At 41.9% G+C, this 24,379-nt stretch overlaps 1 protein-coding gene across 1 annotated transcript in view; it reads left to right on the forward strand.

The window, feature by feature from the left end:
• The window catches only part of MAOA (monoamine oxidase A), a 42,146-nt gene that overhangs the window by 13,753 nt on the left and 4,014 nt on the right, over nt 1–24,379 (forward strand). Inside the window, exons 3-13 of the mRNA XM_074969162.1 lie at nt 760–897; nt 12,519–12,623; nt 13,862–13,953; nt 16,817–16,958; nt 17,467–17,616; nt 17,970–18,129; nt 18,958–19,054; nt 21,045–21,098; nt 21,998–22,055; nt 22,491–22,588; nt 24,061–24,172. Of these exons, the coding sequence (XP_074825263.1) occupies nt 760–897; nt 12,519–12,623; nt 13,862–13,953; nt 16,817–16,958; nt 17,467–17,616; nt 17,970–18,129; nt 18,958–19,054; nt 21,045–21,098; nt 21,998–22,055; nt 22,491–22,588; nt 24,061–24,172 (1,206 nt within the window). The remainder of the gene's footprint in view (nt 1–759; nt 898–12,518; nt 12,624–13,861; nt 13,954–16,816; nt 16,959–17,466; nt 17,617–17,969; nt 18,130–18,957; nt 19,055–21,044; nt 21,099–21,997; nt 22,056–22,490; nt 22,589–24,060; nt 24,173–24,379) is intronic.

A 24,379-nucleotide genomic window follows, 5' to 3' on the forward strand; every position in this document is an offset into this window, starting at 1 on the left:
CACAGTACAATATGGATTCTGAAAAGGTAGGGATAGATTTTTTTTTTTAACGGCCATTTATTTAGATTTTAACATTGCATCTTGTATGCTAAGGACCTCAAATGATTAAAAAGATAATAGGGGAAACTATATTGAAATACTGAAAATAATTATCAAACTGTCATGATAGCATTACCATGTGTAATAGTCCTCCATGTCTCTCATAACCCTCCTTATCAGAACTGTGTGCTTGGTTCTCCACTGCTTTGCACCTCATCTACTCATTGACATTTGGGCATGACTGCGTTAAGGCGTGGAGAATTCTAATCTAGCAGTTTTCAAAGTAGCAGCCGTGTTAGTCTGTATCCACAAAAAGAAAAGGAGTACTTGTGGCACAAATTTATTTGAGCATAAGCTTTCATGAACTACAGCTCACTTCATCGGATGCATCTAGCAGTGTTTGACACTCACTTTGCACCAGTTTTGCACAAGTGTAAATAACTACATAACTTAGACCTCAGTGGAGAATCCAGCGCTAACTTTCTTTGCTCTATCAGGAAATGAACAGTGAGACAATAGAGCTTCTTGAATTCTGTAGTTAAAGGACTCAACCCTATACCTGCTTGAGTCAATGAGAGTTTTGTCATTGACCACAATGGGTGTAGGACAGAGGTCATTGTAGAGATTCTGCAATATCTAAGACCACCTTCCAGTTCTTAGAGCTTTCTGCTGCAGATCATCCTCTAGCCTTTCTGATTCTTGCAATTTTTCTTTTGACAGAACAAGCAAGTTAATTATGTAGATGTAGGTGGAGCATATATAGGACCTACACAAAACCGAATCCTCCGATTGGCCAAGGAACTGGGTATAGAGACCTATAAAGTCAATATAAAAGAGCGTCTTATCCATTACGTGAAGGTAAGATTTAAATCTTCTTTTCTGCACAGACAGCTAATGAGAATGTTGAACTTTGAAAAGTACTGGCATTTGTGAAAAGAGTCCTGTGTAAAGTGCCTGTTTGGTAGTTCAGTATGCATTTATCTGTAGTAGATACTGCTTTTCCATTTTGATTTATTGGCAATTGAAACAAAGATTTTCTTTTTTAAAGTGTGTAAAATATATTCAGTCCACAGGTGCTGGGGGGAGCAAATGGTCATTCCACCCTCCCCCTTTAAACAAGGGGGAACCAGCCCCCCCCCCCAACGCACACTTTTGAGAACCTGAACTCAGAAAGGGCTCGGGGCTCCACCAACCCCTTTTGGCTCCTGACTGAAGATGGGTGTAGTAACGGCAGCACCCCTCCTCTGTTGTCATGATAGTGGGGTGGGCAGGACAAATTTGAGTGGCGTTGTGACCCCGTGTCTCCTCCCCATTTTGCAGTCCTTCCAGCACCCATGATTCAGTTAGACTGTTACAATTTTAAGACAGGACAAATTTGGTACCTAATTATTTTTGAAAATATGCTTTATAGAGCTTCAATATTTCTGGATGGCTGTCCAATCTTTTGCATTCTGCTTTCGAAAACTCATATGACTTTAATCAGAAGCATTTGTAGAAGCTGTAAGCAGCTCTATGTGAAAGTTCTTTGCTCTTTAATTTTTTTATTTTCTAATATAACCTTGTAAAGTGAGGGGGAGAAAAACACCCATATAGGTTTTGAGCCCTACAAGGAGTAAATGCCAAACAAAGAGCTACTTCTCTGGCAACAGTTTACATTTTTAGCTATGACCACATCTAAATAAAATGACAGTTCCCATGCCTGCTTGGCCACACTACCTGCTTTTTTATTTCCTTAAAATTCTCCATACATTCTTCCCTTTAAATGAAGTGACATCAAGATAATAGCTGATCAGTTCTGCAAATTGCCTGCTGCTTGGGCAAGTGGCCATTTTCATTGAACAAACAGCAGTTTCATGGAATGTTATTTTTTCCTCGATGAAGAAAAACACTGAACAGCTGAAAATTGGAAGTGGGCCTTGAGAAACAGTTTCTGATATGAAATACCAGGAAGACCCAGTCATAGAAGCACAAAAACAGTTTTGTAGTTTAAATTATTTTTAAAACACATTTTATTTTTCTAACAACACTCAAAATATGCCATTTATGAAAATATTTACATGTAAATGATTTGCCTAACATTGTTATATAAATAAAATCCTATAAAGAACATGTAGGATAATACCAGATATGACATACTTTTCACAGTAACAAGGCTAACTGCACCTCTGACCCCTTTTGATCTCTGTGCGCTCACCTCCTCTCAGGTCTCAAGCCTTTAGCCATCACCTCTCTCTTGGGGTGGAATCATGTGATTCCTTCATTCTCAGGCCAGGCCTTAGCTGCAGTCCCCAGTGATGCACCATGATTAATTCAGCAGGCCTGACTTAGGCTCAGACCGTGCAGTTCTGTTCCCTCCAGGAGCAGTGACAATAGTAAACCATGACCAGGCAGCTTCCTTAAAGCAAAATATTACCTATTTAGAACCAAAGCATTTAAGAGAAAACATATCTTAAAAACTAGAAAACATACTACATGTATGTCTAGCCTATTAGGCATTTACCATTTTTCACATGGGGACGCTGGTGATTCTAAGCTTCGTAAAGGCCCCCCTGAGACCTCTAGGGTTTGCATAATTTGTTCTCTTAACTCACAAACCATTTCTTTCCCCCTGCTTCATAGGTTGTCTCCTTTTAAAAGCTGCTTAGTCTTTGTGATCACTCCGTGTCCCAGAGACTAGTCATCTTTTAACTGTTTCATAGAATCATAGAATATCAGGGTTGGAAGGGACCTCGGAGGTCATCTAGTCCAGTCCCCTGCTCAAAGCAGGACCAACCCCCAACAATTTGTAGCCCTTTGATCTATTCGTTCCTAGTCGTGGCAGAAAAAGGCTTGCAACTTTGTTGGATACAGGATTAAAAATCCTTGAAGTAGATAGCTTTGCCCATTGCCTTGCAAATGTGTGCTGGGGTGTCCATATCTGGGCCATTGTCGTCTTCCTATTTGTTTTTCCCCCAGTCCCCACTTAAGCTAGATCAGTACATTCATACAGGAAAGTCTTAACCCAATTACACAATAACTTCCCCTCACTGAACAGATCACATACCATGTTCCTAAAATTGTCATCTCAACATTCTTAGATTATTAGGTATCAGTTCCTACAGTATTTATAGCAGTATTACATCTCAATATTCTTAGGTTATTACTTAGCAGCTCTACTTCTGTTACAATGCTTACAAAATAAATTGGACCAGGTTTTCAGCCTCTGTAAATTGTTATAGCTCCAGTGACCTCAATCAGTTTATGCTGGTTTGCACTATTTGAACATCTAGCCTACTGTATTTAATTTAAACTCAAATGTGGGCCCCTTTCCTTCTTAAATGACTCTGCCTGTCCTGTGTGCTAAAAGCCTCTAATAAGATACATGAATTCATACCCTAAATCCATTTTGACACTGTAGATCCACGTTTCTTTGTCCCAGGTTTCATTATGTATGCTTTAGCTAATGACCGTGCTTCTCCCATAAGCTTTCTTTGGTGTAGAAGTGTGTTCCTGAATAAGAAGCAGAATTACAAGCTTGTCAACTATCCTACATGCCATGGGCTAGTCCTGGATTTGGCCTTGCAATCCTGCTTAGCTACCTTTCTTCTACATGTCGGGCTTCTGAAATCTCAGATCAGGGCAACAGAAAGCAGATTAAGCTCTTAACATGCTGACTGCCGTAGGTGCTAAATAAATAATGCCTCCCTTTCTCCAGTAGGACTGCTATTCCAGGGGCTGGAAGGCAAAACTATCAGAAGCTGCCTTCTTTCTCTGTCAGCTGTTCCCCTTCCTCCTCATTCGTCTTCAGTGTATCATCATTCTGTGTTGCACTGTAGCACAAAGATCCCACCCATCACTGGTTGTCTGATGTAACATTGGGTTCATCTACACCTGGAGCTGGGAGTGCGATTCCCAGCTCAAGGAGACGTACTTGCGCTAGCTCTGATGAAACTAGCATGCTAACTATAGAACGTAGCCGTGGCTGTGAGAGCAGCAAGATGGGCTAGTTACCACGAGTACATACTCGGGGTCTCTGACAGGTATGTAATCGGGCTGGCTAGCCCCTCCTGCCACTTGCACTCTGGTGGTTACATTCTATTTTTAGTGCACAAGCTCAATGACTGCTAGTGCAAGTATGTCTCCTCCTCGTACCCCAAGCTGCAAGAGTAGACACATCAATCTCAGATATCCCCCTTTGTGGGAGGCACATAAACACTAGGACAGAACCTGACAGCGTGGTCTATTTCTCTCTCCCTCCCACGAATTCCAGCCCTCAACTACTTGCTTTCTTCCCCTCGGATCTCCATTACTCTTTTCTTCTTTCCCTTGTGATTTTGTGTTATATCACATTCTCAGATGGCAACTACACTATCTCCCTTTTAATCCATTCTCAAGATCCATTTCTACTGTGATGCATACAAGAAGTTAGCAACTTAATACTGACTACATTAAGGGGCATTCAAGGCTATATATATAACTGCTTGTATGTTTTATCCCTCTCCCTCCCGTTCATATGTTTCTTGGCTTCTTAAATTATAAGCCCTTTAGGGTAGGGGTTGTGTCTTCATGGGTGGAAGCATGCCTAGCACATTCTAGATGCTACTGGAATCTAAACAACAACAATAGTACTCCCCAGAAAATGTAGAGTTAGTCAGCAGACTATTTGATACATGGAATTATGGGCATGAAATTCCTTTATTCATCTGGAAAATATTTGCTATTTAAATTACCAGATTAATTAATTGTAAGTTGTGGATTTGCTACCAAATTCCACATTTGAACGGAAAGCACTCAGGGGCAAGATTTTAAACATTTCTATTTAACTATAATACAGTATCTCTCTCAGCTGAGGCTTGTCATAGTTTGTTTAGCTGTGGATAAACAGGGAGCTCCATTCCCAAGTGCTTGTCTCTGAGGTTCACATTCCAACTGTGCTGAGGTCAGAGAGGGGAATGGACAGATCGTTCAGGAAGCCCAAGCCAGCTTTAGACTTTGCTGTCACAGTTTCAACCATTCATGCCCCACTCAGATTCACAGAGATTTTTTGTTCGGCAGTTTCCCACATGAGTCAGGAAGCTTTGCTCTAGGATACTGCTTAGAAACATTTAATTTAGAAGCAAGGGAATTTAGCTAGGAAGCAACTAAAGAGATTTAGAGTACTCCAAGACATTCTGTGAACTTCTTTCTGGGGAAGGAATTTTTAAAGTGTATTATACTAATTGCACTTTTAAACGGGGCTTTGGAGCGGAGCCCAGAGCTGGAGCGCGGAGCAGCTCCGGAGCAGTGGAGCTGCAGGTTTTTGCCTGGAGCTGGAGCAGAGCCGGAGCAAAGCTCTGCTTTTAAAGAACCATGAGCTTTCACTGGTAGATGGATTTCCTTTGCAGCCACTGTGTACCTAAAAAATCCAAATCCAAACCCAAACCTGCTGTCTGTCTTTTCGCATTTTTTGTTCTCCCTTTTTCTATAGAAAGAACTCCACTTGTTACCATGTCAACCAACATGAATCAAAAGCTAGTTCATATTCTGAAACACTAAATATATTTGGTTTTGGCATGTAGATTTTGCTTAGCTACTAGGCTATCTCTCCAGCAAGACTGTTCTTTATTTATTGGCCCCCCGCCCAGTAAGAGTGTTTTAGGAATGAGGGGGAAAGGGAGGCCTTCTTCCTTCACAGATCTGGTTGACAGTGGGGGGGGGGTTGTGTTTTTTTTCTGTCTGATATGTTACTTTCATTGAAAGTCCCATTATCTTCCATTTTCACTTTCATGTCAGTTGAACAGAAGCTTCTAGAAATCATAGCTGTTGGTACCTTGCTGTGGTGTTAAATGAAGCTCCTCTTACAAAATGTGCAGCCTATTGGTGTCTGTCTGCAGCATTCACGCTGATACACAAAATCAATGGGTAGATCAGGGATTTTTTTTTTTTTTTTTTTTTTTTTAATTTTGGTTGTGCTGCATTCACTCAGCATTTTCAAAGCATATGAACTTCTGGCAAATGGCAGTCGTTTGCATGTAAAGCCTGGTGTCTTATATAGAGTGACTTCTTCCACGCAAAGGGTACATCTATATTGCAGCTGGGAGCGTGCTTTCCAGCTCAGGTACGCAGACACACACTAGCTCTGCTCAAGCTAGCACATGAAAAATAGCGTTGTAGCTGGGGGTAACATGGGTGGCAGCTCAGGCTAACTGCCTGAATACAAACCCTCCCAGACCTTTTGGGTATATACCTTGGTAGCTAGCCTAAACCGCGGCCCAAACTGCCCCTAGGTACCTTTAAGTACAGTAGCTCAAGCAGAATTAGCACGTCCGTCTACATACACGGGGATGAAGGTGCAGCCGGCGAAGGTGTGAGCAAGTCTGTGTAGAGATTTGTGAACTGCAGAATCAGATCCAATAAGGGGAACGACAGACATTCTAAATCTGAATGTTCTTGTTCCTTATGCATGAGCACTTGGGAAGAAGGGCATGATGGCATAAGGAGCCACCGCTCCAGCCCAACCTGTGTGCATTTTGCAAGGCCCAAGGGCAGTCTCAGTCCCTGCATTCAGGGGAATACAGGGGCTGCTTCTTCTAGGTACCACCGTGGTGCACATTGCCCCAAAGGAGGCGTGGGAGAAGAGACAGGTTTCAAAACACACACACACCTCTGCCCTCCCTCCCCCAGCCCCCAGATCAGCAGAGAGGAGTAGGCTGTGCCATCCTCAAGGTGGGTGCAGCTGTGTACTTCCCTTGCACATCTTGAAGCTTAGGGTGGGATTGCATCTCCCTGAACTTTGCTTGGGGTGGGATGGCTCCGAAGTGCATCCTACCGTGGGCTAAATGCCACCGTTTAGCCCTGTGTGTGCACAGTGCAGCTCTAACAGAAGCCTTCTCTCCAAATTGCTTTTGCTAAGCACTGAGCTGTGGAGTATCAGATTGTTTTCTTTTGTTTGGTGTGAGGTAACTAAGTCAGGCAGGCAGCAGGATTAAAGTCTGTAGGAAAGTACTCAACACCCTAGGGAAAGAAAAATTAAATAAACTCTGTGGGTTAGTCAGGCAGCTTGGCTATTAGCATGGGAACCAAGCCAGGAGGTTATTTGCTTTTCAGTTAAGGAAACAGTAGTTCAAGGTAATCCATCCAGAACATTACAACTAGCATAAAAATGAGGTAATTTCAACCCTTGCTCACCGCAATGAACCCCTCTGTAAAGAACAAAGATGCCACTGATGCCCTGCTTGGGATGTGGCAACTTTTAAAAGCAGTTATATAAACTCTTGGGCCAATAACCACTTGGCCTGGATTTCCCCTCCCCTGGAAACACCCATGCAAGAAGGTGGCGTGGGGATGGAAGATGGTCAGAAACTACAGTGATGGGCACCAGGATAAGCATCTGCATAGATAGATCAATGATTTCCCCCTTGGAGCTTTCCTTGTATCAGTCCTTGGGTTGAAGTAGCAGCTTCCCTGCCCCGCATGCTCCACAGATCTCCTGAGGTCTCCAGCAGGCCCAGGCTATCTGCATGGAGGTCCTGTGTCTACATGCTAGATTTGGGGACCTCTGATCTCAGCCCCATCATCTCCCTGGCAGTGTGGTTCCATTGGTGCCATGTAGTCAAGGACTTCCCCAGTTGCTGCTTCCTCCAGGATCCCACTCCTCCTGAAGTTGCCTTCCCTGGCACAGAAGAACTACATAGAAGTTAACGCAGCCTCATGCTGTATTAATTGTCCACTGTTCTAATTCACTGGTTTGAGGGGAGTAAAAGGTGCATCCCGCTTGACTCTTCCCCTTCTGTACACAGCGCATCATTTCGCCATCTACAGATCCCAGACTTCACTGAGGTCTCTCCACAGGGTCCAGGCCGGCCAGGAAGGTTATTGTTGTAGAAGTCACCAGCACCACACATACCCCACCACACCTCTACCTTTCTTTGTGGGGGACAAGAGAGTAATTCTGAGAGAAAGATCCAGCCCCTGTGGTTAGAATCGCTAGAGTTTAGCAGGTGAAAGGAAGTAAATCAGGGGTCGGTCCTCGGTACGGTTTTGTTCAATATCTTCATAAATGATCTGGAGGATGGTGTGGATTGCACCCTCAGCAAGTTTGCAGATGACACTAAACTGGGAGGAGAGGTAGATACGCTGGAGGGTAGGGATAGGATACAGAGGGCCCTAGACAAATTAGAGGATTGGGCCAAAAGAAATCTGATAAGGTTCAAGAAGGACAAGTGCAGAGTCTTGCACTTAGGACGGAAGAATCCCATTCACCACTACAGACTAGGGATCGAATGGCTAGGCAGCAGTTCTGCAGAAAAGGACCTAGGGGTTACAGTGGACGAGAAGCTGGATATGAGTCAACAGTGTGCCCTTGTTGCCAAGAAGGCCAATGGCATTTTGGGCTGTATAAGTAGGGGCACAGTGAGCAGATCGAGGGACGTGATCGTTCCCCTCTATTCGACATTGGTGAGGCCTCATCTGGAGTACTGTGTCCAGTTTTGGGCCCCACACTATGAGAAGGATGTGGAAAAATTGGAAAGAGTCCAGCGGAGGGCAACAAAAATGATTAGGGGACTGGAACACATGACTTATGAGGAGAGGCTGAGGGAATTGGGATTGTTTAGTCTGCAGAAGAGAAGAATGAGGGGGGATTTGATAGTTGCTTTCAACTACCTGAAAGGGGGTTCCAAAGAGAATGGATCTAGACTGTTCTCAGTGGTAGCAGGTGACAGAACAAGGAGTAATGGTCTCCAGTTGCAGTGGGGGAGGTTTAGGTTGGATATTAGGAAAACCTTTTTCACTAGGAGGGTGGTGAAGCGCTGGAATGCGTTACCTAGGGAGGTGGTAGAATCTCCTTCCTTAGAAGTTTTTAAGGTCAGGCTTGACAAAGGCCTGGCTGGGATGATTTAGTTGGGGATTGGTCCTGCTTTGAGCAGGGGGTTGGACTAGATGACCTCCTGAGGTCCCTTCCAACCCTCATATTTTATGATTCTATGAAATAAAGGGACCCCAGTGATCCTTTCTGCTACTTTCTTTAGAAAGCCAGTTTGTCACATCCAGGGTGGGGCATGAAAGGGCATGGAAGCATTCCTTCTGTGCCAGAGCTCTGTCTAGTTGTTAGTTGCGCTGGTGCAGCTGGTCCTCCCTGCTCAGGCTTTCAATGCTGTAGGTCAGCAGAAGAAATTTAGTCTTCAGAGCCGCTGATCGAACACCTCACCCAAGGCCTAATCCTCAGTCCACTAATGTCAATAGAAATTTTGTCACTGACTTTTTAGGGCCCAGGATTTGGCCCTCCAAATACCATTAAAATTCCAGTCAGTTACTGAAAGCTGTTACATACCAAGCCAGTGCTATTGCCTCAGTTTAACAAAAGAAAATAAATAAAAGCACAATAATTTCAGTGTTTGGATTGTAAGCTCTTTTGTTCTGTGTTTATATAGTAACTAGCACAATGGGGTCCTGGGCTGAGACTGGGGCTCCTAGGCGCTATACTGCAATACCAATAATAGTAAATAATAAAAGAAGAAATGAGTGTCAGAAGTAATGCTAAACATTTCTAAACGTGCTCCGAGTAGGCTTAGATTACATGGTGGTTAAAATATTGGCAGCCGGTCTGCACTAGCAGTGGAGCTGAACTGGGGCTAATGCAGCTGTGGGAAATGTGCAGGAGAACACTAGTGTAGACGCAGCCAGTATGGCTAGAGAGTGTGCAGATTCTGTCTGTCACATTTGGAGTTCCAACTGCAGTAAATCAGAGCAGAGTTTTTTGGAGTATCTGAGCATTTTGCTGCCTAAATCAGTTGAATCAATAGCTAACATTGGCAGAGCTGCTTTGGAAGAAGGCCTATAGAGTTATTGTCAGCTATTATTATCTGGCTCTTGCTGTGGGCACTGATAAAGGAGTGCCTTGGTTTGAATAAGGGAGGGAAAGGATGGGAGGGATTTATTTTGAACCTACATTCACAAAAGTGACTCTGCCACTTTTTTTAAAAAAAAAAAACACTTTCTGGGATTGAGTAAAATAGGCTTAAAATGTGAGGTGTTGTGTGTTAGCTAGTCCATTCCCAATGGAAGTTCAGTATCCATATTGCCAGTTTGTGTGAAGAAGGGTCTTTATTACACAGTAAAAAGAAACTGGGCTTCTTTGAAAGAGAAAGTACCTCCTTCTTGTATCTATCTTGGCTTTCTGTAGCTAAGAGTTGGATGAGGCTTGTTCCATCTTCTATTCATGCAGGAGATAGAGCTGTGGGAAGTTTTCATATTGTCATTCATTCTGAAGGGAGAGTTTATTTCTGCCCATTCCCTCACTGTCACCTCTGCATTGCAACACCTGGCTTTGTAGCCTCAGTAATAATTAATCTTTAAGGCAATGAGATGGTGAACTTAGACCTTGCCCTTTCCCTTTCAGTGGCATTCGCTTTGTTTTATGATAGAGTGTGTGCTGATATTTCAGATGCATCTAGAGTCCTGATTAATAATAGTTAAGCTCCACAAATACAGAATATGATTTTTTTTAAACAAAGCAGTAAGAAAGATTTTTAAAAACCAAATAATTTGCTCCTTCCTATAGCATTTATCCATTATGAATAGTATCAGTTTACCAAGCTAGGACTTCTGCTGTACTAGCCAGTACATCATGATTCAGCATCCATCCATTCGTATCTGCTCCACCCTACAGCACAGTTTGTTCTCTTCCAAATTCCACTTCAGAGCTGCTGCCCAAATCGAAGGAGGAAGCAGTTTGTCTTGATCTGAATAACTACCTTGCAGCTGGTTCATGGGAGCGTTCATTCTGTTCTAGTACCAGCAAGTGCACATACTGCAGCCACATTGGAGGGATGTGGAGAAGAGATTATGGGCAGCAATTCCCACCCCACCCTCTCCTAAAAAAGATGAGGGAGAAACTGTGGCCCCGATGGTTGAGAATGGCTACAAAAGAACTCTGAGCTAAACAAGTACCCAGTACCCAGAGGGAGTACCCTTTTTCAAGTGCTCAACATAATTTAAAAAAAAAACAAAACCCTAAGGACTTTGGGAGCCTAAGCAGCACTGAGAGTGGGAGGAGGTGACAGTGGCTCAAGACATTATACCTAGCTGGGCCACGAGCTGGCACTATACCTCCTAGATTTGCTGTGAGAGCACGTTCACTACCAGCTCTTGCTACAGTTGGGACAAAGGTATAGCCCACGTCCCCCATCCCATCCCAGAGCAGCCCTTTGGCCTCAGGTCATTGTGTGGAGATAGAAGGATCATGGCTACACCTTACTGAGGGGTCAAATACTACTGGCTATGCCAGGCGACGCCACCCACACTCCCGGTGCAGAACTATAGCTGCCTCCTGTATCCTCTCATCTCCGCACATCTGCACTAGGACAGCCATAATGTGACCCTAAATCTTGAGGTTTGCCTTCTTTACTAGTCTCACCAACCCGGGTGGTGAAATGCCCTTGTGTAGGGTTTTGGTGTTAGGATCTCTGTAGAAAGCCAGTCAGAAGAGAATTAATAGGGCGCGCACACACACACACACAGCACAAAGTCAATGGGAATTTTGACATTGATTTCAAGAGGAGCAGGTTCAGAATGATTTGGTGAGGAAAATATGGTGACTGTCGATTCAGCTCCTCATTCAGATAAGAGCTGTCAAGAGAACCAGCTGCTCAAATGTGTGTCGTTGGATTGCTTTCCTTTTAATGGTTTCCCAAGGTCATCGGAAGTAGCCTGTATAGCTGCAGCAGTTTCCTGGCAGATCCATTTTTGTATGTATTCATAACGAGAATTATTATCTGGAGGGTTTTTTTAATTGGTTTGTTTTTAGTATAGAATTTTTTAGATGCTAGTGTTGTCTCAGGATGCGTCATATCACAAAGGAATGTGGCCAAGTTTCTAAGCCTAGTGACCAATGATCAGTGACTGCAGTCAAAGATATTCAGGTAGTTCTGACGCTTATTGAGAGTTTATCCAAACTTTTGGTTGCTTATTCAGTGTGAGCTACCAAATTGTCTCAGTTTCAGCCATCAGTAACAGGCTTAGCAGCAAGGAATACTTAACATTTAGGACTTGTCTTCCTGAGGAGTTATTCCAGAATAGCTATTTCCTGTGTGTGAATATTTTGTGCATTAAGACATTCTTATTCTGGAATAAGAGCATCCGTACATGGAGTTAATCAGAAATCGCTAATCTATTTTAAAGTCACACCCTACCTTATTCCAGATTATTTTTATGTGTATACAAGCCCTCAGACATGGCTGAAATCTGCTCTATTATCTAAAACCAGATGCTACAAAAACTGAATTTTTGGATCCTATTAAGACAACTTGGTTTTCTTAACAGTTTGTCACCTGGCCTACTTGTTGATCAGCATTTCTCACAGCAGAAATTTGCCCAGGGTTCATTTACAAAGACTTTTTGGATTGAAAGTTAATTATAATATTGCTTTGGTAACTGCAATTTCTGTTTAATTTGTGCTGCCGTGAAGCCTTGATCCGTTTTCTGTTGTATCTCAGTTGGTTACCTTTATTTGTGCATTTCAGGGGAAGTCCTACCCATTCCACGGTGCATTCCCTCCCATATGGAATCCCATAATTTACCTGGATTATAACAATCTGTGGAGGACAATGAATGAAATGGGGAAAGAGGTATGATGTAAATGCGGACTGCATATAAATCTATCATGAGATTACACCATCAGTCTTGGTGTCACAGGGAATAGGCTTTTTTACATGAAGGTTCAGAAAAACCCTTTCAGAATTCCAATATGGAGTGTCAGACAACAACCACAAACACTGAACGATATCAGGGCACGTGCACTGAAAGGGTAGAAGTGATTTTTATGGCTAAAGATTGGAGGCTAAAATGTGCTATTTTACTAAAGGACTTTTAAAAAATGTCAAACCCTGGACCATGGAAGACTAGACTGTGTTTAGAGAGTCTACCCTTTATAAAGGATATAGCTGCAGGGCCCCAGGAAAAGCACTGTACGTCACAGAGGTAAGATTCCTGCCTTGCTTGGGGAGAATAGCAATACGTTACTAATCCAGACCAGTAGGGGAGTATTACCTCCTGTGGTGGCGCAGCTGTGCTGTCCAGCGTATTGGGAAAGAGGCAAAGTCAAGATTCTGCCAACGTGCTCAAGGATGGGGCAAAGCAGCGGATGTGCTTAGCACTTGCTTACCCCTGCTGTAGGTCCAGGAAGGACAGCATAGGAGTTGCGGGGGCGCTTACCGTTATGATGATATTGATGTTTGTGGGCAGCTACGTAAGGTGGACTACAGGCTAGTTCAGAGTGACATTATTTTTAAAACCAAAATTTGTAAATGCTTCAGAAATGGAACTTTTAACATTCTTGACCATCCACTGTGCAAAAAAATCCCTGCAGAGGATTCCAAACTTTCAGGTATCTGTCAACTGTTCCATAACCTTACTACTGAACTGAAGGCCAATCTGGCAAAGACTCACACACCTCAATAACTTCACTCACACAAGGACAAGTTACTCATATGTGTAAGGTTTTGCATTATGATGTACCTACACTACATGCTTTCTCCCAGAAATCTCTGATAATACCTTTCTTTTGACAAGATTCAGATAAACAGTAGTGCATTCCTGTGTTGAGACTTGTAGGCAGCAGATCAGCATGAAATGTGTAGTTCAGTTTTACAGTGTGAATAAAAGGCCAGATTCTGCCCTCAGTTTTACTCTGGGTTTACATGAGTGTATCTATTGATGAAACAGAGAGAGTCCAGATTTACACCAGTGTACCAGTAGGTGGGAGCAGATTTGACCCACTATATTAGCAGGCCTGGGGCTGCAAACTAAATATGACTAGGTAGTAATATACTGTGCACTAAGTTTAATATTTTGCCTTCATTTGTAGATCCCTGCTGATGCACCCTGGGCGGCCCCACATGCTGCAGAATGGGACAAAATGACAATGAAAGAGCTCACCGACAAAATTTGCTGGACCAAGTAGATAACATTTTATTCACTTTAAAATCCTCTAGCTTCCTTGGCACGTTATATGATGGGGTGTAAAGTGCGCTTACTGAGGTCTTGATCATGCTCTTATTGACTTCAAGTGGGTCAGGTCAGAGTTCAGTTTTGCAGATGATGCAAAGGGAAAAGGGATTGTAATGACTTACGAGGAGAGAGTTAAAAATATAGAATGAGCCTGACAAATTAGATGTTTCTGAAATCACTGAAATGAGATTCAAGAAGGACAGAGGCAAGGTGGCTAATGTATGAAGAATAATTGAATGCTCCAGCAAAGAATAGAAGATAATTGGGTAGACAGTAGGAAGAGGGAAGGTTGTAAAGGTATAGTGGGTGATAAATTGAATGCATTAACAGTGCTGTGCTGTCACAAAGGCAGCAAATGTGATACTAGATTGTCTCAGCAGAAGTACCCATGTAAAACGAGTTAAGTGATTGTTTGTTTCTTTTTGCTCAGCATTAGTGAGGCCACAAGTGAGGCCACAAGTAGTTTTTGGTGGTGCGGTGTATAAAAAATTGACTAATTAGAGCAAGCCCAAACATCATAAATAAATAAATAATGATATATGGGTTTTACAGCAGTTGGTCTATGAGGGCAGGTTAAGAGAGTTGAACATGCAAGGAGCTGAGCACCTCAACTCCCAGTGTTCGGCACCTGGCAGCACCAGGGTCTTAGATTGTAAGCTTTTGTGGGAATGGGCATTGGCTTTTCCTTGTCTGTAAAGTGCCATGCACTTCCAGGTGCTATCTGAGTAAAAACACCACTGCCTGGATGTGGAGTCAGCAGCTCCAGTTGTGGTCTGCTCTTCCTTCCTCATTTCATAGCATCCGCCCTATAATGAGGCAAACAGAACCAGGTAGACTGTATTAAACCTATCCCACTTTGCTGTGCCATTCCCTTACACTGTACTAGAATAGCTTCCACCTCTATACTTAGTACAGTACCTTTTATTTAGGCAGCTCAGCACTGTTTGCCTTTTCTTTCTTACTAGTTTTTAGCACTACATCAAAGATTTCAGACTACTTTCTCCCTCAAGGTATTGTGCTTCTCCGAATCCTTCTCCTGCTCTGAGGCTTACAGAATATGGCCACTAGGTTTCTGTCCTGATCGTTATTGCATGATATTTTCCATACAATTAATTTTATAAGCCACTTGTCTGCCCATGCATGTAGTCCAGTGGTTATCAACCTGGAGCCCAGTCAGCACACAGCTGTGGCCCATGTAACATGCTCGGGGCCATACAGGTAGTAGATATACAGGTGTGGATGCGGCCCACATAACACAGAGAGAGCTGCTTATGTAGCCCACGATGGTAATAGGTTGAGAATCACTGTTGTAGTCTATAAAAGTAATTGTGAGCAGTCCTTTCTACACCAAATGGACTTTCTTCTAAGTCAGTAACTCACAGATGTATAAGCAGTACTAGATTTCTAATAAGCTGTGTGCTACAGTGCTTCTGTGCAATGTGAACAAAACTGATTCTATTGCTGATTCTTGTAATTTTAATGAGGATGTTGAGCTGAGATATGTTCAAAAACTCAAAACTCTCTCTGCTTTATTCCCTTCAAACCAATCAAAGTTTCTGAGCCACTGCTCAGAATGGCAGTATTATAAGTAGGAAACTCATCTTTCTGCATGCTGGGTACTTTCAGAGCCACACCAATAACTTGCAAAGGCAAGTAAAGCGCATGCCTAAGTAAATTAAATCTACCCTCAGAGCCAAAGTAAGAAAGGGCTGTAAAAGTTCACAAGTTACATATTCCATCGGAGATAGCTTGCTAAGTTGGTTACCTCAGCAGATGAATAGAGATTCTCTCTGTTAATGAAACTTTATCTGGAAGCACTTTGACTGTCTTTCATAAATGATCTAACTTAGTATGCTAATTAACAAATCACAAGTGAAATATAGGTGAATACTCTGGTGGTGTAACACTGTTGTGTTGAGTGGAGTTACACCAGCAGGGAATTTGGCCCTCTGTATATATATTTACTATGATTGCTGTCATTGCTGTACATTGTAGTACTTAAATTTGACGAGGCAATAAAATTTATTGCAGTGACATGTGGGAGAGTAAGTAGTGGCCTTGGAAATGAACTCCTTAAGCTACCAGGGATGTATCAAACCGTGGGAGTGGTGTACTTGATGAGCTCCCGATGGAGGAGACAGGCAGAAGACCTCCACTAACTGGCTATCAAATGCATCTCCTGTTGAGAAAATATTTGTTTTGTGGCAGTAGTGGCAACTGGGAAACTAGTTAAGAAGTATGGGTAAATGGTAGGGAGCTTCTTATAAACATATTCAAATAGTCCTTTCTACAGGCCAAAAAAATTGAATTGAGCAAAAATGATCTGTGCGCTTTCGGGAAATAACCTTGTTCAAAGATAATAAAGAAAAACTAATAATAGCCAACAGCAAAATAATATTTATTATTGCTTAGTGACTAATTGAATTTAAGTTCAATGGCTAACAACAACAAAAACCTGTTTTGAACCAAAACAGAATTGTTATGGTTTTTCTCACCAAAACAAAAAAACACAGACATTTTGTTCAGGTGCAGTGAAATATTATAAATATTGTTTTGAAATCATATTTCATTTTGAAAGTGTAGTTTCAAAACAAAATGTCAAAACCAAAACATTTTGATATTGCCAAAAAAAAAAAAAAACTTCCCCAGTTTTTGTCAGCTGAAACTATTTAAGTTCAACCTGAATTTGTGATTTTGTTTCAGGGCCCTGAAAAATGCATTTTTGGTGAATGTACTAATTATCCAAAAACTTTTACCCAGCTCTAATATCTACTTCCTAACCCCGTTGTCTTTGCTTTTGTTTGGCATACAGAACTGCCAGAGAGTTTGCTACTCTCTTTGTGAATATCAATGTCACCTCTGAGCCACATGAGGTCTCTGCTCTCTGGTTCCTGTGGTACGTGAAGCTGTGTGGGGGGACAACCAGGATATTTTCCGTAACCAATGGGGGGCAGGTACAGAATGTCATAAATGTTTCCTTTCTTGAGATCATAATGAACAAGTGTGGTGGTCCTTTTCCATTGCACAAACTTAACAAGTTCTCTGCAGTTAATGAAAAGATGAATAATCAGTTTTCAGAGTGCAAGAATTCAATATGTGTTTGAAAGTGTCAAATTGTCATCTATGGGAGCTTTGTACAATGTGGCATCTAATCAATCTAGGCCTCAAGTTAAAGCAGGACAATTTATTTAACTTCCCTCCCCACATCCCTTCAACATAGGTTTTTTTGCTGCTGTTGTAATAGCTGCCATTTTGGTTTCCATGGCCACTTATTATTGAATGTATGAGTGTCCTTCAAGCATACAAAGCTGATTAGTTAACTCAAAACAACTCTTGAAAATCTGGCCTTGTTTGTGCGCTCTGTGTACTTGAAAATCTGACCCTGATCTTCTTGTGTGTTAACAGAATTTATGATAGACTCTACTCTGAAGATGATTTCTTGGTGGGGGTTTTTTTTTCCAGGAGCGGAAGTTTGTTGGGGGTTCTGGTCAGATTACAGAAAAGATAATGGAACTCCTCAAAGGCAGAGTTAAACTGGAGAGGCCTGTAGTTTGCATTGATCAGTCAGGTGATAATGTCATCGTGGAGACTCTAAACCATGAGATATATGAGGTAATTCAATAAAAATAATAGTAATTTGCATTTAGAGTGTGCGTGTGTGGGGGGAAATGTCCGCTGCAGCTCTTAGCCAAATGTAATCAGCACCACACATTTGTGTGTCTCTGCTTCTCAGACTCCCCTGAAAGTCTTTGAAATCTGCTTTACTGATTTATTTATGACTGGGTCTCATATTAGTGTATTGTTAGTTGGCTTCTGACATTAGTCTACCTTCTATCTGCTTTGTTTTATTGTGTCATTTTATATTATAGTGCCACAAAGGTCATCTTAAATAAAGGAAAATAATATTTATGTTCATATCTAAGATTGAAGGTGTGTGTGTGATATATCAATTCCTTGTGTTTCAGGGCAGTTTTGTGATTAGTGCCATCCCCCCAGGCCTGACTACAAAGATCCATTTCAACCCAGAACTACCGTCAGAGAGAAACCAGTTAATTCACCGTCTTCCTATGGGTTCTGTCATTAAATGCATGGTGTACTATAAAGAGGCCTTCTGGAAGAAGATGGGTATGTGGGTATCAACCCCAGGGAAAAATGAAGAACTTGGGAGTTTAGTGCTACACTAATTTTAAAGCCACGGGTTTATCATCTTTAAGTGTTGGAGAATGGGCAAAAAAAAAAGTTTCCAGAACTATGTGTGAGGATGCTTCATTTCCAATATCAGAACAGCCACCGTTGCATTAAACAGGTGGATTTTTTTTATGTTATGAGGATTTATATCTCTTCAGCCAGCCACCAAGTCATTCCACTGTTGTCCACTACAGGGTTTCTTGCACCTGCCTCTGAAGCATCTGATCACTATCAGCGGCGAGATACTAGACTGGGCGGACCAGGGGTCCGATTCACTATGGCAATTCCTATGTTATGTCCTACCCCTGCTGTTTCTACCCTACTTCTGTGTAATCCCCATTGAGAGTTCCACAAGGAGTACAAGATTGAGTCTCCACTGAGTAGGCTTGCCAAGAATAGGGTTCTAATGTTGTTTTGGGCAAGCTACTTGAGGAACAAATAAAATATATTTCTACTAAGTCTGAATTTTTTTTTCAGTTTCTGTTATTTGATAAGAGTAAGTCTCCATAACTTTCTGTGAGTCACAAATAAATTCATGCAAAGCAACAAAATCCCCATTTAAAAACAAATTAGGATGTGTGTATACACGCAGTTTGGGAAACTGTACTGACAGGGAGAGAGAGAATGCTAGAAGGAGGTTCCAGGTTTCTTGGTATTATCAGTGAATGAAGAACAGCTCTACATTTACTTTTTATGGAATTTTTTTCATTACTACCAGTGAATAACACCCAGCAGTTATTATATCTGTTTCCTTTCTCCTGTCAGATTACTGTGGCTGCATGCTTATTGAGGACGAAGAAGCTCCAATTTCAATAACCTTAGATGATTCCAAACCTGATGGATCTGTGCCTGCCATTATAGGGTAAGGAGCCCCTAGTCCATATTCCTAGATTTTTAGATGCTTTTTAAAGGACTTACGGAGGGGATTGGAAAGCATGCAAATCACTATAGGTGATATTCATACATTGGAAGGATGCATGGAAGGCACACTGGGCCAGCTGCAGTCTTTGGGCATCCTCTTGTGTGGGATAAAGTAGTTATGCAGCCCCTTCAAGCCTCTGGATTCCTTGGAGAGAGGCTTTTCACCAGCTGTGAGGAGGCTGGTGGGAAGGGAGGTACATTGTCCAATGTGCCTATTCCTATGGTTGAAGTTAAGCACACATTTAAGGGTTTTGCTGAATTGGGTCCCTAGAAATTAAACCTCTCTTACTCAGATTTACCAAGCATCTTGCTCTGGCTATACTGGGCCTTCTCTTTTGGCCATGCTGAATACTGAAAATGCAGTTGACAGAAGCCATTGTTTGTCTTGAATCTGCAATGCATTGAAGAGAGATGAAGGACTGTTCCTCAAGCATCTTGTAATTCGGTCAAAGCACAGCTGCTCAGTGACAGATTTGGAATTCTGGAGAAACTGCCAAGTATTTAGCATTTTATTTTGGAAGGAGAGCTGGAAAATGTGTAACAGCACTTAGTGGCTTTTGAAAAGAGTGAATTAAGTGAATATAAATTAAAGAAAAGTTTACTAAATGTTTCCATTTTAAATCCAAGGCGAACCTTCCAAACAAGCTGAAAAAATACTTGTGTATATATACCAAATAATTGCATGTACAGTACCATACAGAGAGAGCCTAACACTCCTATTGAATTGTGTAACGTTATGGACACACAGTTTTAAAATGTCCTTGTTCTGAACACCATGAAACCCCCTAACATTCCTCTCAAGTTACTGTCAGCAACAGGAATGTAAATATTTTTTCTTGCTACTAAAATCAATGTCGAAATCATCTCTTTGCTAATATGCACAACTTTATGAAGGATTCCAGGAGCCAAATTCATCTGAGGTCAATGGAATTATTCCAGGAATCAATTTGACTCTAGCTGAAAACATCTTAGAGCAATTACTGATAGGAATGTGACTAGCCTTCTAAACTGCTTGTCATAAAATATATGTTGTGTATACTGTAGCCTCACTCCCCTGCAATTGCCCTGCAGCTGACCTAATCATGGATCTTTTAATAAAATAAGTGTTATTGGCCTTGTAGGAGGGGCAGCTCCCTGGGAATTTAGAGGGACAAGAAAACTAAAGCCCAGTTCAAGGAAACTCAGGTCTTGATCTTAGCCAATTTGGATTTAGATCTCGATATGGAAAGAGAGGCTGCACGTTTTGTATTGGTTGATTATCTCCTCACACTGGAGGAAGATCAGGGTGTTGCCTAATTCCGTTCCCACTGAAGTCAATGGGCATTGCACCGCTCACTTCAGTGAGAGCAGACTTAGGCCAATGCTGAGCAATTTTGAACATTCCACCATAGGGGTGTCTATTGATTCTTCTAGGTCTGTGAGCTCTCTTTGATACCAGTTACCATAGGGTACTATTGACCCCTGTGCAGATCCTAGCAGGGGTAGATGGAGTTGCTTTCAAAGGGCTCGGCCCCTTTCTGAGATCTCCCCCAGACTCTCCCTTGTCAGTAGTCCATGCCTCCGTCACCTTCACCTTGAATTGCTGTACTATGCTGTACCTGGGGGCTACACCTTCAACCCATTAGGAAGCTTCAGCTAGCACAGCATGTGGTAATCAGTTTTGTTAGCTTCCTGCAAGTAGCACTTTACTCCTGCACTCTGTGATCTCTGTACGAGCTGATCATTTCTGGATATAATGCAAGAAGCTATTGAATATGGATAAATGAATTCTGTGATGATTAAGCTATTTATCTGGTAAAAAAATGAGACTTACCAGGAGTGTGTTTGCCTCACTCATTGTAAAGTCTTCTAAACCAAAGACTTTATACGTGTGCTTTGTAAATCAGCCTGTGTATTGACACTGCACAATACTTATGTCCTCTTGTCTTTAGTTTTATCCTTACAAGAAAGGCCTATAGACTTGCACGGGTCAGCAAAGAAGAGAGGTAAGAACTTACAAATTTCAAAGAGTTGTTCTTTAGGATGCTTCACCAAGTAATTTTATATACCCATAGAGCAACTACAGATAATAGTATTTCCTAAACGCCAAGGGCCAAACTCAGCTTGCGTAAGCAGGCACAGCACCCAGGGAATCCATTTTAAGGATATTTTAAAGGGTCCACATGCTATCTGCTTTTTCATGTTATCACTAGCACATTGTCTTTCATAGATAGTCCTGGGGCACTGTTTTGGTCTGCGACAACTGCTGGTTACTGTAAAGATTCCAAAATGCTTGCTTCCTTCCTGACCATTTTCACATAGTTGGTCCATTAATGACATGAAGGGAGTGCTGAGGTACATAACCTTCGGTGTCCTTCCCCTAAGGGCCAGACAAAAATATTCTAACATTTATTATTATTTACATACATGTATAAACATACGTGTCTACAACAGTACTATTTCCACAACCATATATGAAAAAAGAGTCCAGTTTGAAGCTTATTTTGTTGTTCATAATAAATAAAATACCATTGAGCATTTTACAGGTCGAAATTTGCTCTCAGCTACGCTGTTGTAAATCTGGAGTGATTCCATTGACTTCATTGGAGCTATTCCAGACTTATACCAGTGAATCTGAGTATAATTTGACCCTGCATTCTCAGATAACTGTACAAACATTCATTTATTGGCACTCAGTCCAACATGAGCTTCCCAAATGTGATACCAGGATTTAGCACTTAGGCATCAGTGTTTGAAAATTTGGCCTAAGAGTATGAACTTGGAATCTGTTGCACGTGCAAAAATAACTTTACCGTGTATTGAAACAGATTTTAATGTTAAGAACAGCAGCAAAGAATGAGGTTCTTTCACTTGTTTTCTGATTGCTGTTTATATTTGTGTTTAGGAAGAGAAAAATCTGTGAGCTGTATGCCAAAGTGATGGGCTCAGAAGAGGCTTTACATGTGAGAAACCATGGCCTGTTCTTTCATTTACATTGTAGTAGTGCTACTTGTTTCTTCCGAATAGTGAAGCAAGGACAACATTTACATTTTAGTTGTCAAAAGCAATGCAGGTTACGCCATATGATACCTGCTTCCCCAGCTGCTGGTGAACCCCAAACACTAGCGGGAGTCAAGAACTCTGACTCTATACCAGAAAAGAGGATAAGAATTGTCAAAGTTGTCTATATTATATGGGAGATCAGTTCTCCACAGAAGTACAAACCTGCTCATTTTGTGCTGTTGGATAGTATTAACAGCATGCAGTGTGAGTCCTGTATCAGCATTGTAAAAAAAAATTCTAGTTTTGTTTCCTAAAAGCCAAACATTTACTTATTTTATTTCCAATATCCTAGCCAAGGGCTTGTTCTTTCTTTCACGTCTTGTTAACTGTTACAGCCAGTGCATTATGAAGAAAAGAACTGGAGTGAAGAACAGTATTCAGGGGGATGTTATACAGCCTACTTCCCACCAGGCATCATGTCTCAATATGGAAGGTAAACAAGATAACACTGTGCTTTTTTTTTTTAAGTAACTTCTTTGTAATTGTTACAATATTCTTTCTATACAAAACACATTGAACATACAGCATAGGGTGAAATCCTGGCCCCACTGAAGTCAACGTGAGTTTTGCTGTTGACTACAGTGGAACCAGGATTTCACCCATAATCTTCAGTGAAACAGAACACACTGGCTAATGGAGCTATGTCAGCAATACAAGACCTCTTCCCACTAGGTCACTGACCATTTTTGCTGCTTAAAATGTTTAATATGTTCCTTCAGTGCTTTCTAGAAGAGTGATGCTGTGACCACTGAAGTCAATGGGAGAGTTGTCATTAACTCAATACCGGCAAGGTCAGGCTCAGGCAGAGCTAATTCAGTTAGTCACAGGGAAGGAACAAATAAGTAAAATTCTTATAACGTAAACCCAAACCCACAAACAACAACATACAGTTCTTACACCTAACTAGGAGCATAGGAAAATTGCTTTGTTCATATGGCCCACTTCAGCTACTAGTGATCAGAAGTCTAGTTCTATTACTGAAGTACTTGCGGTGAACATGATACTCCTTCCTGCACACAATGGGAACAACTCAACCCATACATCCTTGGCAGGGGCACACTATGGCCCTTTTAAGATTTTTCTCAAGCTGGCTGCCAGTCATCTGGGGAATATCCTGTCCATGTTTCAGGATGCTGGGGATTCCCTGAACATGTGGGTGCTATATTTTATTAGCCTGAGTGCCATGGAGTGATGGGTGAGGTTTATGGCTTTGCCCAGAGGCCGAGCTAGTTTCTGGCAGCTGTTTAAAGTCTAACCCAGTGTTTTCTCTGTGACCACTAGAGACTCTCCCTCTATGAAAAGGAAGTGAAATTCCTGTGGCTGTGTGGCCCAGGAAGCTTATGGAGTTTGTGCAGCTAGCATCTGAACTAGAGCAGCACAGGGTCCTAAAGGGGGAGATGCAGCTCTCTCTTCTGCACACAGAAGCATCTCTCTCTCTCTTCCCCTTTAGCATGCAGCCATACAAATGGGAAAGCTCTGCTGAATCTCAAAATATAAGAGCAACCCATCCCTGCAAAGGCATCCTTCCTATCCAGTTGTAATGGAAGAATAAAAGCAAAGTAGCCATACAGGGGAAATAAATCCATTTAACCACAGTGCATTTCTGGTGCCTCTTAGGATTGTTCCCTATCCAAGCACTAAAATGAGACATCTTCTGAGAGATCAGTTTGTGTCTTGGATTTTCTCTGATTTTCTGTGTCTTGACTAAAGTTAACATGTTGTAAATAGGAGCAGGTAAGATGCTAACCGAAGGAAAAACCTAATGTATTTCTTTCCCTTTCCATACCAGCCCTTTAGGAATTCTTAAGAAACTTAACAGGCTCTAGTGTCAAGGGCAATAATTGCTTTTAAAATGATCGTCAGCCTTCTGTTAGTGGTCTTTAACATTTTACATTTGTTTTAAAGGATCATTCGCCAGCCCGTCGGCAAGATCTACTTTGCGGGCACAGAGACTGCTACCCAATGGAGTGGGTACATGGAGGGGGCTGTGCAGGCAGGAGAGAGAGCAGCAAGAGAGGTACGGATAGCCACTTTTCCTTGATCATGGCTATTGAAGACCAAAAGAGGCCAGATGTTTCATGGGGATTTTGATCTTAGTATCTGACATGGAGTATGTCTGCATTTGGAGCTGGGGCTGTGATTCCCAGCCAGAGGAGACATATCCACACTACCCGTCATGGGGCTAATCACTAAAAATAGAATGTAACTGTCCTGGCATGAGTGA

Source organism: Natator depressus, chromosome 1, assembly GCF_965152275.1.
Source record: "Natator depressus isolate rNatDep1 chromosome 1, rNatDep2.hap1, whole genome shotgun sequence".
In the NCBI taxonomy this organism is placed as follows: Eukaryota; Metazoa; Chordata; order Testudines; family Cheloniidae; genus Natator; species Natator depressus.